General features: G+C 38.7%; 1 protein-coding gene across 1 annotated transcript; it reads right to left on the bottom strand.

Moving 5' to 3' along the window:
• Positions 1-258: 258 nt before the first annotated feature.
• On the bottom strand, positions 259-13801 carry LOC124126262 (multiple epidermal growth factor-like domains protein 10). Its single transcript, XM_046489654.2, has 17 exons — positions 13689-13801; positions 13185-13248; positions 12525-12632; positions 9902-11335; positions 8017-8110; positions 7740-7846; positions 7135-7445; positions 6746-6833; positions 4157-4233; positions 3307-3343; positions 3080-3177; positions 2507-2632; positions 2217-2368; positions 1773-1908; positions 1481-1585; positions 1175-1291; positions 259-651 (listed from the first exon to the last, which is right to left on the bottom strand). The coding sequence occupies exons 1-17, from the start codon at positions 13692-13694 to the stop codon at positions 637-639; spliced, it is 3075 nt and encodes a 1024-aa protein (XP_046345610.2). The 5' UTR covers positions 13695-13801; the 3' UTR covers positions 259-636.
• Positions 13802-16471: the final 2670 nt, after the last annotated feature.

Raw genomic sequence — 16471 nt, 5'->3', positions numbered from 1 at the left:
CGGAGAGCGGAAGGTCCTGGGTTCGATCCCCGACCGCGTCATACCAAGAGACGTTAAAAGATGGTACTTGTTGTTACCCTGTCTGGCGTTCGGCATTAAGGGGCTAAAACAAGGACTGGTCGGCTCGGAGTCAGTATACTGTGTCTGAGTGGGGTATTCATGTTAAACTGCGGCATGGTATCTCAGTGAGTTAGCACTGTTAAATCCGCATCAGTCCGGACTAGTACAAGCAGCCACACACACACAAACACACACGCATGCACGTCCCTATATAAGTCCAATAATCTTGGACGCGACGCTAAACCCCATTTCACCTCACTTCACCTCACCTGTTAACAACAAACAGAAAACCAAGCGGGGGCAATATGTTACACGTTTTCCAAGTTATGTGCAGTTGTGTACAAAATGGTTGCATTAATGTAACCGAGAAGGATACCATTAACTTAATAATACAATTATTGAAAACTTAGTAAAAAATAATAACAACATCAAAGGAACAACGATATTGATTATTGGATTATATTAAAACAAGACTGGAAGAGAAGAGATTGGCTATGCGTCGAGGCCTCCCGTCTTCAGCGGATGATACCACTGGCAGGGTTATGGGAACGTACACTGGATTGGCTGTCGTCAAGATCAGTTGAATCTGCCCTGTAATGACAACAGAAATATAACACATAAGGTCAACCATATTGCGAGATATACTGATCAAATGCAGGGTCTACTGTTTGCAGTGCTTAATACTGGCTATATATTTCGGTCTTGGCATCTTTGCCACTCATGACAATGTCACTGTTGTCTGAAAAAAGCACTCTATAAAAAAATACTAGGGGTAGTCTTCATATAAAATATAATAACATAACACTAAAAAATCATTAATTTATTGCATGAATATATAGCAATGAACAATTGATATCGTCGCTACATTTCTAAAAATGTGTTCAGAATGTAAACACAGATGTGTTTAGATGTAAATATGTTTATGAATGTGTTTACACATTTCTTGTGTTATATCTAAACACGTTTAGGGTCTAAACACATGAAATGAGCTATCGTCTCATGGAAAGTTGCTCACATTTTTATCGATAACTGGATTGTCTGCTTAAGACTTGAGTATTTACAGGCCGGCTGAGGTGTGGAGTAGCTGGAACGAATGCGGCGGTAAACAACATACCTGCGATAACAACAGTCTGTCATAGGTGCGCAAGGGATCTTCTGGTAGTACGTCGTTGCCATGGTGATTTACGACACCTTGATCCAAAAATGGGTTCTTTGCCGGCTGACGTCTTTTCTATAAAAGTCATAGACATCGTCAAAATTTATATCTATTTTAGTTTTAACACAATTAGAGACAGGGCTGTGTAGTACAAGTCGGATGTAGAATGTATAACTTGTATGACCACTGAATCCTAGGGAAGGAATCGGGATTTGAAGAAAATTATAGATGTATGGTCAGCATAAAACGACAAGATATAATTACCCCCAAGACTTCGTAATCCCCATGACCGTTGTCGACAAGGCTGGGTCTCCTGTCACATGATGGGAGCGCCTCCATTAGGGCCTCATGGAGAAATATGTATTGGTCCTGGTGGAAAAAATATAGTTTTGTGAAGGAATTCACACATATGACTTGGTGTAACAAGTAAAAACTAATAAGTTATATCGAAAGAATTCAATACTCATTGTGTCGTGAGAATTAAAGTAAAGACATGGATGTCTGACTTTATATATGTTTTCAATTGGTGTAGACTGGTGTATAAAACTCCTCTCACCTCAGTCTGTATTACATCCATACGCTGGTGCCGGAGCCTGACAATGCAATCAAAGACATCTACCACACCTTCCGTCTTGGCTTGTCCAATCAAATAGTCCAGAGCGATCCACGTGCCTGTCCGGCCTATACCAGCACTGATAAATACAACTAACTTACTCAGGGAATATAGACTCCAGGAACGCATGCTTTTTTCTAAGTATATAACAAGTACCACATTGGGCAATATTTAGGCTAAGGTCTCAACAAATTCAGTTTAGTATCAAGATTTTACGAAGATGTTGGTGTATTCAAATGGTACCACATGGGTTTAATTCCCAACATGGATACAAAGACACCACAATGTAAAAGTGACACCATGGAACGACAAAGGGTTAACCCCTTACCCGCTGTTTCACACTATATATACATGTGCCTACCACAAAGTTTATCACGGCGATAGTACCTGCAATGGACGACCGCTGGGCCTTTTCCAGTCGACGGTGCGTTCATGACCAGTCTGTGGAAGTCCACCAGCGCCCTGACATCCTCTGGTACTCCTTTGTCTGGCCATGCAGTGAAGTGGTACTGCTTCAGTGTCCTAGGTAACTCCGCCTCCTGTAAAGCACATGGTATTTTTTCAATATATTCTTGCAGTGAAAATCTCCCATCAAATGGAGATTGTGAGATCTGTTCGCTGTTCGCAGTATGCGACCAATATCACAGTGGAGAGACTGTGTGTACATGTATCCGTACCCTGTGTATAGAGAACGTCCTGACTGTGTAGTCCGTCAGCTCCTCCTCGGCCACACACTGTACATGGACATCGTCGTAGTTGGAGCCTGGCTGTCCGAAGTCGGGCCAGTACTTCTCACACTTCGCCTGGAAAACATTAAGGAGTGCGAGGATTAAAATGCAAGTCCTATAAAACTTAAAACAAATTGGAATTGTTTCCATTGAGTTAATTATTATTTTGCAATAGATTTACAACGACTGAATGCGATTGGGGCGCAACTTCAACTGAATTTAACACTAGTTCACTTTTCATCTTCAAACGAAACGAGAGGAGTTTAGTGTTTTGAGCATCTACATGTAAATCAAACTGAGTATAAACATTATCAGAGTTAATAACATCACGTTGTATCCGTATCACAAAATCATCACGCGGAGAAAGGTTTACTTTCCAGAAACAAAACTTTTTATGATAAAACTATAGAACAAGGGCTTCAGAACAGACATGTCATGCTACAAGACTTATACACATGTTCTTTTAAGGAGAATCTACATGAGCAGACTTTGCGAATAAATGAATATGACACTGCTCAATACCTTTCTGTTTTCTACACAGTTTGTGAGCATTATTAGTTTACTGGCATCTATTTCCCACAGCATCCTCCAGAAATCCCGTATAACTTCCCCATAAGGTCCTGGAAAAGTAGAAGGAAAGTTTATTTCTTAAAAATAGTATGTTAGTTCAAAATGTTTAACTGGAACAAGTTCCTCTTTGAACTGATACTCACTGTGTTGACATGAAACAATCAAGCTAGGAATATTACCTTGTGAAGCTACAAATGTGCGTGGCTCTCCGTATCCCTGAAACAAGGAAATACTAGTGTCAATAACAAGGCATTGGGATAACATTTGCAGTGTCTTACATCAGGTAATGTACGATGATGCCTCGGTCGAAGTCACAACATTATCCCGAGCGTTATCTGGTATATAGCAAAACTGAATATGTTTATGCATCATCTGTTTGGTCTCTGATTGTTGCATCACGAGGGCGAAGACTGCAGATTAAACCGTATGATGAAGATGGAAGGTCGCTGTTGATTTGAGCTACGTATGTCACTGTTATTTGAACGGCCCTGTCCTTGCAGAAAGTTGCCAAATTTTGAGAATTTTTGGTGGCTAGTGACAGACATTATTCCATATGTGGTGGTACTGATCCCGCACCAGACCTCGCGGTAGACCGGACTCCGTTATCTGTGTACCGTTGTGACAACTCTGCCGTTGCTCTTACTGAGGGTTGGTTCACGCAACAAATAGGGCATCTGTTGCGTGATAAAGTTTAACACCATCAGGAAAATATGAGGTTCAGTCCAGGTCATTTAATAATCGAGTCTAGACCCGAAAATCTAATGATTGACATCATGAGCGTCGATTTACACAATTGAAACACGATGACGGGTATAAACGAAGTCAGCGAGCCTGACCACCCAAACCCTTTAGTCGCCTCTCACAAGCATGGGCTGCTGGAAAATAATTCTAACCAGAAAGGTGTTACACAATATCATAGCTGAGAGTAGTCTTGGTTTGTTCTATCGTTATCGTATATGTTCCAAATCATCTGTGAACCATTTTGCAGGATAGGTAAAGAAACATGTTCATGTCACCTCCAGAACTTACGTTTATGTAGCTAGCGTTGATGTAGTCGGATCCAGGGATGTTGGGGATAGGGGTTAGTTTGACTCTGCAATGATCATCTGGAAAAGAACGAATACACCCATACGTTATATGACATAAATCGCTTGCCGAAACATATTTCACAAGATGTAAAAGGCCAAAGAGTCATTCCCATTACATGTCTATGAATGGATAACTGAAAATCAGTGATGACAAAGGTGAACAAAGGTATCTGAACTACATACATGACCCTACTGTGTGACTGGTCTCTTTTGGATGCTGGGGAAGAATACATCTCAAGGATCCCATCATTGTGGAAAGATCCGATTAAAGGAGGATATTGATGTCAGACTCGGAAACATGACTCTTTGCACACCATCGTGCTCCATTGCTCATGAGACCCGTGAAGATCCGGGGTAGAATAGGTCTTCAGCAACTCATGCTTGCCGTAAAAGGCGACTATGCTTGTCGTAAAAAGGCGACTAACGGGACCGGGTGGTCAGGCTCGCCGACTTGGTTGATGCATGTCATCGATCCCAATTGCGTGGATCGATGCTCCTGATATTAATCACTGGATTGTCGGGTCCAGACTCGATTATTTACAGACCGCCGTCATATAGCTGGAATATTGCTGAGTGCGGCGTTAAACAACAAACCAAACCATTGCTCATGCATTCTATCACTGGCTTGTCTGGTCCAGACGCGATTACTTGCATGCAACCATGATGCAGTGGAACATTGCTGACAGTGGTGTCAACAACAGACACACTTCCTGACTGCCAGAGTGATGTACATGCACATTTCTGTCAGAACAAACGAACCCAGATCCACTAGACTGTATCAAGGGATCTATAATTGCACATATGCAAATTTCTTGAATTGTACTTTTTTAATAAATTAAAGATTATTCTTTTGCACGCAAGACTGGATGCGTATCAAGGGATCTGTAATTGCACATATACAAATTTCATGAATTGTTCTTGTTTAATAAATTAAAGACTTCACGGATAAGCATGCACTTTAACAGGCGGACATGTACATAAAGCAGTATCTCAAGACTCTATGGTTAATGGTATTACTGTAATAGTAATGGTATTACTGTAATAGTAATGGTATTACTGTAATAGTCATGGTATTACTGTAATAATAATGGTATCACTGTAATAATAATGGTATTACTGTAATAGTCATGGGATTACTGTAATAGTCATGGTATTACTGTAATAGTAATGGGATTACTGTAATAGTCATGGGATTACTGTAATAGTCATGGGATTACTGTAATAGTCATGGTATTACTGTAATAGTAATGGTATTACTGTAATAGTAATGGGATTACTGTAATAGTCATGGGATTACTGTAATAGTAATGGTATTACTGTAATAGTAATGGTATTACTGTAATAGTCATGGTATTACTGTAATAATAATGGTATCACTGTAATAATAATGGTATTACTGTAATAGTCATGGGATTACTGTAATAGTCATGGTATTACTGTAATAGTAATGGGATTACTGTAATAGTCATGGGATTACTGTAATAGTCATGGTATTACTGTAATAGTCATGGTATTACTGTAATAGTAATGGTATTACTGTAATAGTAATGGGATTACTGTAATAGTCATGGGATTACTGTAATAGTAATGGTATTACTGTAATAGTAATGGTATCACTGTAATAATAATGGTATTACTGTAATAGTAATGGGATTACTGTAATAGTAATGGGATTACTGTAATAGTAATGGGATTACTGTAATAGTCATGGGATTACTGTAATAGTCATGGTATTACTGTAATAGTCATGGGATTACTGTAATAGTCATGGTATTACTGTAATAGTAATGGTATTACTGTAATAATAATGGGATTACTGTAATAGTCATGGGATTACTGTAATAGTCATGGTATTACTGTAATAGTAATGGGATTACTGTAATAGTAATGGGATTACTGTAATAGTCATGGGATTACTGTAATAGTCATGGTATTACTGTAATAGTCATGGGATTACTGTAATAGTAATGGGATTACTGTAATAGTCATGGGATTACTGTAATAGTCATGGTATTACTGTAATAGTCATGGGATTACTGTAATAGTAATGGGATTACTGTAATAGTCATGGGATTACTGTAATAGTCATGGTATCACTGTAATAATAATGGTATTACTGTAATAGTAATGGGATTACTGTAATAGTCATGGGATTACTGTAATAGTCATGGGATTACTGTAATAGTCATGGGATTACTGTAATAGTCATGGGATTACTGTAATAGTCATGGTATTACTGTAATAGTCATGGGATTACTGTAATAGTAATGGTATTACTGTAATAGTAATGGTATTACTGTAATAGTAATGGTATCACTGTAATAATAATGGTATTACTGTAATAGTAATGGGATTACTGTAATAGTCATGGGATTACTGTAATAGTCATGGGATTACTGTAATAGTCATGGTATTACTGTAATAGTAATGGGATTACTGTAATAGTCATGGTATTACTGTAATAGTAATGGGATTACTGTAATAGTAATGGTATTACTGTAATAGTAGAAACAAGTCTACTCATACTTACAGGGTAATACGTTTCTGTATCTGTTTTTGGAAGCATTCCCTGGTAACTCGGCTTCGTCACAGGGGCCAAGCTTGCCATAGGGAAGGTTCTAAAACATGTCATGTTCAAGTATCAGAAATAGGAATGACCAGTGAATGTAAGAAAACGTTGAAGGTCATACGTATTCGTGTTTACGAATGATTATCATGGCTATAGATATATATGGTTTTATTAACTGAGTATAATAATATAAAAACAATAACATATGGATATATTATGCTCAAAAGACTAATGTGGAAAAGTCTGAAATTTTAAATTTTAAATCTACCTTTAAACGTAGGGAAGGTATTCGTAAATGATTGATATACCATACCCTGCATGCCTTCAAATAGAATCAAGAACTGACATACATAGCACTGCGTTGTGAAACCACCACTCCTCTTCATCTGTTCGACGTAGAGTCTCAGACCTTGCACCATCACTTCTGTTGACAACATGGTGTCCGGATGTGAATCGTCTGTCACATGACACGGAGGAGGACCAAGGTCAGGTGTAAATCCCCCATCATTACCGGACTCATTGGGGGAGATAAGGTGACTGGCTGTAGACGTAAGTGTGTAAGCATCGTCTGTATCTCTTGGTGTGATGTAATCATCCTCTCTGACTGTATTCGTCAGTGGCTCTAGCTCTTGGTAGTCAGAATCCTCAGGAGTTCTGGAACCTGAAACACATTATAAGGAGTTGGAAGTTTTAGCGATATTTTAAAACAACTAGATGCTGTCTAAGATTCACACATGACACTAATCGGAACAATTGGACCAGTGGAGTACAGTCCCCTTCACAACTATCACAATTGGACACAGATCATAGCAACTGTGAGTACAATGCAATCTATTTTGTTTTTATATATTGTTCAAAGAAAATCATCATTGTGTTAATTTTAATACAAAAATAATGCTGACATTATTTTTAAGTCATCAATTGATTGACCGTGTTTTCACGAATACCCAGTTACCTCTTGGCGTCGACTGATACGAAGGATTGATTAGGGACATTACAGTCGTGCTGCTTGGAGAATGACCGACAGTGTATCTCCATTTCAGGATATTGTGGGGTTTACTCCTGAAAAAACCACAGGATAACAATCAGTACCAGAACCTGAAAAGGTATACGAATGTAAGAATAAACTGCACGTGATGCAAGTCTTTGGTTACTGTGACACTTGGGTTTGGTCAGCTGTGAAATCATGTTTCTATTCGTATAAAAGAGACCATGCTGTTTGTTGTTCTTACCTTCTCACGACAAATAGAGCCATTATAAGAAGAATGATGATGATCACAAACAGAACCACCAGCCAAGGGACAACAGTGTTGGTTTGAGGTGTTTCTGTAATGCATGATATGAAATACACGACAGTATTTATAGAAGTTATTTGTTTCTTTCCACAAAAGACAAACGTAGGTTATGATGCCATTGCGTAATATTTGGTACATATAATTTTTATCCTTTATATTTTATGGCACATTCCATTTAAAAATTGTGTCTGTGGACCAAACGATGCATTGTTGGCGCATATTATTGTAGAGTCCCAGTTCGAAATTGAAACATAAGACACGGCACGAATAGTTGCTGAGAATGTAGAAAGATTATAGCCATGTGTATTCAAATAAATGAAAAAAATTGCAACCTTTTCGTAAAGGAAAGTTTTCGATAATATTTTCTGACCTCATGTTGAACGCCTGGTATCATCACCGAATATTTGATTGTGATTCATAAACTCATACTTATAACATAGTCGGTATCGTACAATGTTAGAAGAAATCTGACACTTGATGATTTTCTTTGGAGATATAAGTGGACATAAATATTTCGTAAAAATATTAAGTTGATTCGCGAACATTGTCTAATTTCACTTCTTTAATTCATTTATGCATATACCATTATGGTTTTATGGCATCTGCTCGTACATACTGCCATGTATGGGAGTATTCTAACGTCATACTGTCAATCTGTCACCCTTCTGTCGCAGTGAAACCGTGAATCATAGACTAAAAGTCCAATTTAAATGATACAGTGTTATATGTGAAACAAAAAGAGAATTATTTCCCATTTTACGCGAGCAGTGCCGCAACGTTCTTTTACTTATCGTCACTGCATTGTTACTTCGTTGCGTGACATGAAACTGTCTGACGTCATCCATGAAGTGTCCCTGAGGGAAATTCATAAATGAGCACGTTCTCATCAATTTGCAGTAAACATAGCACACCAACATGCACATATATTAATGTTTCCTTATGAATTAACTTTTAACCTACATGTGAGGTTAAAGTGTATTAAATATTCTAACCACATTACTTAACCGAAACTGTTAACATGGTCAACGATTTTCCAGTATTAACAATTGCTAGCGCAATAAAATGCACACTAACCCCACGTCATTTTCATTCGTACAGTTACATTATGTAACAAAGATTTTAGAAATACCTATCTGATAAAACGTTAAGTACATGCAGACGTTTATGTATAAATGCTTGTTTTCCATCATCATAATACTTCCTCAGTATATTCCTAAATTAATTAACTCAAATGTACATTATTTTACCTCTAAGCACTATCTGAACTGGAGTTACTTTTGGTCTCTTAATGTTTACAGGTATATGTTATAGTATTCGTCAATATAAAAGTTTCACGCAAAGAAGTGGTACAAAAAATTGAAATAACCATATCTGTTTTCAAATGATATCAAAATATACTTCATTTTATTAGCCTCGTCACTAAAAAGCCAAAACCGTTATAGAGCCTGATGATTGCTGTGACAATGCATGATCTCTCGGCGTACCACTATAGATACAAGAAACTACTGTCTTGATCTACTGTTTTGGTTCCGCTCTCGCTCATTACATCTTGTTTACATAAATCCTAATTAGTTTAAAACAAGCCATACCTGCATTTGGTCAACATTTAAAGTTAACGGGAAAAGTGCAAAATGTGACGTCACAATGTGCAGCATAATACTAATCTTTACTATGACTCACAGTTTATTATAAGTACATGGAGGGTTAACGCTTTCTACTGACTATCGAGCATATTCATACAGATAGGAATATATTATTTTGTATGACTGTCGGCGTGTCGAGCTTTAGTGTGTCAATCCTTCTATCTATCTAAGGTACTCACTATAGTTCTCACGTTTCACACAGGAACCAATGGTTCTGTTGCATTTTGGACAGTGGTCAGGGCAAGTACTGGCACAGTAGTCGCCCCACATGCCATCTTCACATCCAACTGTACAGGAAAGTACAGGCCTCTTAGTGCTATCCATTTGACACCTACTATTGCTGCAGTTGCTGCTACATGTGTGATTACAGTGTGGACCATACAGTGCATCTATGCAACCATTTGAACATCTGCCAGTGAAGTCATCACACGTAGTCCCGCTACACCCTGGTGGACATGGAGTATCACACTCTGCCTTGTACCATCCAGTGTTACAACCGTAAACACAGGTTCCGTTACTTGGAAAACACAACGAGGCACCATTTTGCCTCAAACAATTTCTGCTGCAATTTAACCGACATTCTCGTCCATACAAGCTTGGTTTACAGCCGGCTATGCACAACCCATCTGTGATATTACACCTCCCATCCAGGCAACCGTCGCACTCTCTTTTACACGTGTTTCCAAAATAACCAGGCTCACATGATGTGCAGTGACTGGCATTCTGCTGACATTCAACACAATGTGGAGGACATGACATGTTACAGTGTGTTCCTCTGAATCCCTCCCTACAAGACAGACACGATCCACCGTCTCTGTTGCATGTACCATCAGAACAGTTGTCCGGACATGTGTCACTACACGTGGCTCCATACCAGCCCGATACACAACCATAGTCACATTCCCCAGAGGTCTGACTACAACTTGTATTAAGGCACTTTACACTGCAGGTATTGAGACACTGTTTGCCGAAATTCGTCTTTTTACATTGACAACTACCATCCCTGTTACACTGTCTCGTGGCACATCCAGCAGAACAGCTTTTGTTGCATTGGTCGCCATGAAACCCGACCAAGCACGCCATGCATGTTCCGTTCTGATCACAATTTGCATGTTCACAGTTGTAATTGCAGCGGGTGTTGCATTTCAAACCGTACCATCCACTGTTGCAACCTTTCAAACATGTACCTATTCTTGAACAAGATTGATTTACACATTCTCCACAGTTTTCATCACATTTTGGTCCAAAGTATCCTTCCTTACAACCATGAACACAGATTCCAGAGGAATTACATGTCTTGAATCTACAGTTGGCAATGCAGCGTTGTAGACATTTACCCCCATAGAGGCCTGGTCTACATCCACACAGACAGGCTCCAGTTGTTCGGTGACAGTTTGAGGATGTATCTGTACAGTTATTGCAGTTGGCATCACATGTTTCATCACATAACTTGTTATACTTGTCCCGTTTACAGGTGTCACATTCTCCAGACAGTGAGTGACATGTACCACCCGAACACCCTTTGTTGCACTGATTTTGACAGTTTCGTCCCCATTTACCGTCCAAGCATTGTTTACAAGTGGTGTCATTCCAGTTCATACCAGGTCCACAGTCTACAAAAGAAAAGAATGTTATTTTCGTGGTATTAAGCCAATTAAATCTAAAGTTCATTGATCATGTTGTTAGATTTTATACACGATGTTGAATTTGAGTAAGAGTATGCCAAGTGCAGTTGTGTTAACCTCCGTCCGAACGATTTGGGCTGCAAAAACCAGCCTCCGAACTAGTCACAGAATATTCCCCTCTTCGTACAGTTAGCATATATACCAAATGAAGTATAGTTGGTGGTTAAAAAAGTAAACAATAAACAGTGATGAAATACATTTGATAATTTTTTTAAGAGCTTTGAAATGTCATGGTTGTTAATGTAGTTTAAAGACAACTCGAACGTTGAATTAACTGTTGTTTTCACTTTTCGTAAACAAATAGTATCAAGCATGGTGTTCATCCAAAACATTTAATGGTATTGATAGCTGATGATTATAAACATAATCAACTTTAACAAAAAATATTCTTGAAAACTAGGAGACCGCTGTTGGAAGCGAAAGAATACACGCTTGTCAAGTAATAAAAATGTCCCTTTGCAAAACGAACAGTCTCGATTGACAAGGAAACATTTCCGAGAGAATAACAAACGGCAAGAAGTGACATTAACTCCATAAACGACCGTCTGTCATTATTTTGCCTTGTCAATGTGGACCTCACGTCAAAAAGATTGTCAGTAGTTTGTATACGAGCTAGTCACTTACGACAAAGGGAGACATTTAGGGGGAGGTAACTCTCGTATGACAATGGTTACGTCAAAGTGTTGTGTTCACTGCAATTATAATATCACTTTTCTCAACTTCGGAAAACTCAGTCTTCCACACTGAAGTATATAATAAAAAGTTATATTCGTTAAATACACAACTGCTGATGGATATCTTAGACATCATATCTTAGAAAATCAAAATATTTGCTTTCATCGGCACACATTTATATTTCAAACATGGTACTGGTCATGTGGTTACAAATATATTTCTTACCCGAGTCTTCATTGGAGCAATTTAGGTTTACACAAAAGTACCCAGACAAAGTGTTGCCGGAATGAGTGATTGTTAAATAGACATAATCAAATTAAGCAAAACTTCTTTCATGTTTCGGTTACAAGAGCAAACTCGGTATACTTTCTTTTGCCTCTCAGTTCAGGTTCAATGTACAGTCACATGGCTCCACTACATCAGATAGAAGAAAACATTAAACCTGCGGGGTTGCAGCGTCCACACGTCACCGGGCACTTATCTGCCATACCAGGGTTGTCACAGTTGACGCCTTTACACCCAGCTGATGCATCCTGGCATTTTGAATTGTCTGAAAGATATTTACCATACAAAATCACGTGAAAGATATATTGATGTTGAAGTCAAAAGGACAACATCCAGCGTCTGTATTACTTTAGACCGCCTCCGTAGTCAAGAGGTAAAGCGTCCGCCCGGAGAGCGGAAGGTCCTGGGTTCGATCCCTGCCCGCGTCATACCAAAAGACGCTAAAAGATGGTACTTGTTGTTACCCTGTCTGGCGCTCGGCATTAAGGGTCTAAAACAAGGCCTGGTCGGCTCGGAGTCAGTGCACTATGTCTGAGTGGGGTATTCATGTCAAACTGCGGCATGATATCTCAGTGAGCTAGCTGTGTAAATCGGCATCAGTCCGGACTAGAACAAGTCGCCACACAAACACACACACGTACATGCACGTTGCTATATAAGTGCAATAATCTTGGACGCGTCGTTAAACCCCATTTCACCTCACCTGTATTACTTTAACGTTACTGTTATGACTTTGCTTTTTGCAGTTTCTACAGGACAATAGATCCTGGAGACTATAGATGTATTTTTTGACACAATGACATGCAGAGTGATGTACCTTTAGCAAGACCGGATTCGGCTTCCACCAGCATGCATGCAGACACGAAGAGCACAATACACACCTGAAAGGTAGTTTATTTTACATGATGATTTCAGATGATAATGGCTCATCTCACTACACAGATTGAAGGACGTGACAAGTCACGATAATAAATCACCAGCATTAACTAAATACATTATGCTGGAAATAACAGAGTGAGGTTGTTCAAAGTTGTTCATTTCGCATACTCTGACTACGGACAGTGTATTCATTGCCAGCTTTAACTCATAATGCATTAAGTGAGTGAGTATGGTTTTACGCCGCTCTTAGCAATATTCAACGATATCACGAAGGGCGACACCAGGAATGGGCTTCCCCGGGTCTTCGGGGTGACGATCGAACGCTTTAACCACTAGGCTACCCAACCGCCAACATAATGCATGAAGGAAGCAATACTTCACAATCAAGTAATCAAACGTAAGAAGAAACCATATCTTAAGAAGCATAATGTACAGCACCAACCTTCATGTTTTCTGCATATACAGCGTCCTGAGTGCAATATAAGCAACAGAGAAAGAATAACCAGACGCTGTGTGTGTATACTGATTTAAACGTTTCCCTGCACAGAATGCGGAATAGATTTATCACAGAAACTGAAATTATCAACAAGGAAGAAATATGTATGTAGCTATACACATTTTAAGCATGGCATAAAATTTTTTGAAATTTGCTTTCAATTTTTTTATAACGTTACCGTGTATTTTCACGATGACACGGATGGGCATGTGACCATATATTCTGACAAATTCTTTTTTAAGTGAACTATTGCAATCATCTGTTATCAATTATCACATACCATAAGTATTCTATGAAAGTAGCAACTCCCTCAAGCTTCTATGATACCATAAATTCAATTCAATTATAATACTGTGCTGCCGGAATTGCACAAAATGATGGAGAGCGGAAGTTCATAGTCTCGATCCCCGGCCGCGTCATAGTAAAAGACGTGAGAAGATGGTACTCGTTGTGACCCTGGCTGGAGCAAATACTGGTCGGCTTGGAGTCTGTATACTGTGTTTGAGTGTTGTGTCTATGTGAAACTGCCACACGGTATCTCAATGGGCTAGAATATACACAACACATTAGTCCGGAGTAGTACAAACAGACACACACGCACACGGATGAGATATTTGAGAAGATATGTGAATTTGTAACATTTTGCGAAGAGCTCGTCCCTGGCAGTTCATGTACAATATTCTGTTTTTACTTAGAACTTTGCATAAAGATATAGAGTGACAAAAACTATCCACAAGACTGTATGACAAGAGGCATGACTTTAACGTTCCAATAGTCAACTTTGCCTTTATGTAGTGCACATTTACAGCAGCTCCAGCCTTGTTTGATCATATTTACAACATTCAAGTCCCAAATACAGCTTTCAAAAGGTTTTACAGCAGTTGTAATGGAGGACATTATGCAAATTTGACTCATCAGTGACAAATATTATTTCTATTTTGATGTTCCCGTGTTTTTTTAAAGTGGAGCAGGATAGGTTCTCCATTTCGCGAACACTTGGTCTTATCAATATAAAAAGTTATAAATTTGAAGTTTACATGATATACGGCTTTTCCACATGACTGCGGAATTGACCGTGTTCTTGAAATGACGTAAACACTGACGGACTACTTTCACATTCCTGTGTGAACCCCTTACAATTCCGAAGCATGAATACATACAGAAGCGTTCTTTATGTTAATTGAGATCCTTTCGTCTTGAAACCAGAGTTTGACTGCATGATCGTTCACGAATATCCTCGCTGCGACTCATCCTAGTGAACAAACCGAAGAAATGCACATCCAAACTATCATAGCATTGACTCAATTCGTGTTTAGGCTAACAGTGACAGTCTACAGCAATCTATGAATTTATCTTAGTGTCTATTTGATACATCTTTTGTCCTCTTTCAATGATCAGCCAATTGATCAATGATGACTAAAACATGCAACCGCCACAGGTTCATTAACAACTTCCGAAATCTCCAACGTCACGTTTTCGTGTCGGCCATTTTGGCGTCTTGTAGTTGATGTAAATGTATAATTATGATCCTCTGCCATTGTGACTGACTTACTGAGGTAGTTCTTAACAGTCCTCATCTCATCCTTTCTCATCTAATGGTGATATTATTTGAATACAAGTCTTCTGTCAGGTGTTTCTGAAGAGCAAGATGTGCATACACACGCTCATGTCTCTCTTCTTGAGGAACTATGTTATTCCGCGATACAGCTGTATTTGTATAGCTATCAGTGTAAACATGACGTCACACGTTCTAAATAAAATTGTGTACATATGTTGGTCTACAACAATTGAGGTGAACAATTGTGATAAAAGAATATATATTGATAATTCTTAATTAATAGTGATTCATAAACCCATCTGATAATATAGTCGGCATCGCACAATCGTCTTTGTTTTTGTCAGAGATTTCTTATGAGTATAGAATGAATTTTGTCGCTTATATTTGTCACAGTTAAACTTTGTTGTATATAATCATGACAGGTCATGTTCATGTGGCATAACACAAGACGCCACAATTCGCTATGTAGAGTTGCACCCCTTAGCTGTACGAGAATATGCTAGTCGAGGGTTCGAATCCTTGCTATGCTCCACTTAAAAAGTTATAATCTTTGATGTGTAAGTAGTGTATTCTTTGCCATAGGCTTCTCCAGAAGCAGTAAACGCTAACACGCTAAAACGCTAACACGCAATGATATAACTGAAATAGTATTCAACATGTAATATCCAATTTATTCACATGATAATTCGGTAGTATTTAGACGTCTAACTCTTTGGGTTTCACGTAATGTATGCATGTCACAACCTTTCCATGTCAACTGTCGGACTTGAATATGTTTATATTTGACCCAAACGCATTACAAGCGTTATCAAAACGTTACTAGAGTCGCCGAAATGCTGCAAACCTAAGTTCCAGAACACAAGTGCGTCACCCGTATGAAATACATCATCACCATCGAATAACCATTTCTTGCTTGTTCCAGCCTCTGCCACGATCAAACATGGGTGTATACTTTCTTTTGTCCGTCAGTTTAGTCTTTTAGGAGGTTGGTGATTAAGGACTGACAAAGACAAGAGTTAGATAACTTGACGTGAGAAGACATTAGTGCTAAAAAGTTGACTTTTCACCCTAGCATTGATACATGATATGGATATGCTACGTATAGTCGAGTAAGTGAGTAATTGACTTTCACCGCACCTTTAGCAACTTTCAAATTAAAACGCTTATTTCC

The sequence above is a fragment of the Haliotis rufescens genome, unplaced genomic scaffold (assembly GCF_023055435.1).
Source record: "Haliotis rufescens isolate VD_foot unplaced genomic scaffold, xgHalRufe1.0.p SCAF_1, whole genome shotgun sequence".
In the NCBI taxonomy this organism is placed as follows: Eukaryota; Metazoa; Mollusca; class Gastropoda; order Lepetellida; family Haliotidae; genus Haliotis; species Haliotis rufescens.
Note: the sequence above shows the minus strand (reverse complement) of the source record. Positions and strands in the feature narration are given on the sequence as shown.

What these genes read in the sequence shown, in the direction of transcription:
- LOC124126262 (XM_046489654.2), bottom strand. An exon ending in TGTGAAACGTGAGAACTATA is followed by an intron (nt 8,111 to 9,901) that starts GTGAGTACCTTA and finishes CATGCATTACAG; the next exon opens with AAACACCTCAAACCAACACT. An exon ending in CCAGCGGTCGTCCATTGCAG is followed by an intron (nt 1,909 to 2,216) that starts GTACTATCGCCG and finishes TGTATTTATCAG; the next exon opens with TGCTGGTATAGGCCGGACAG.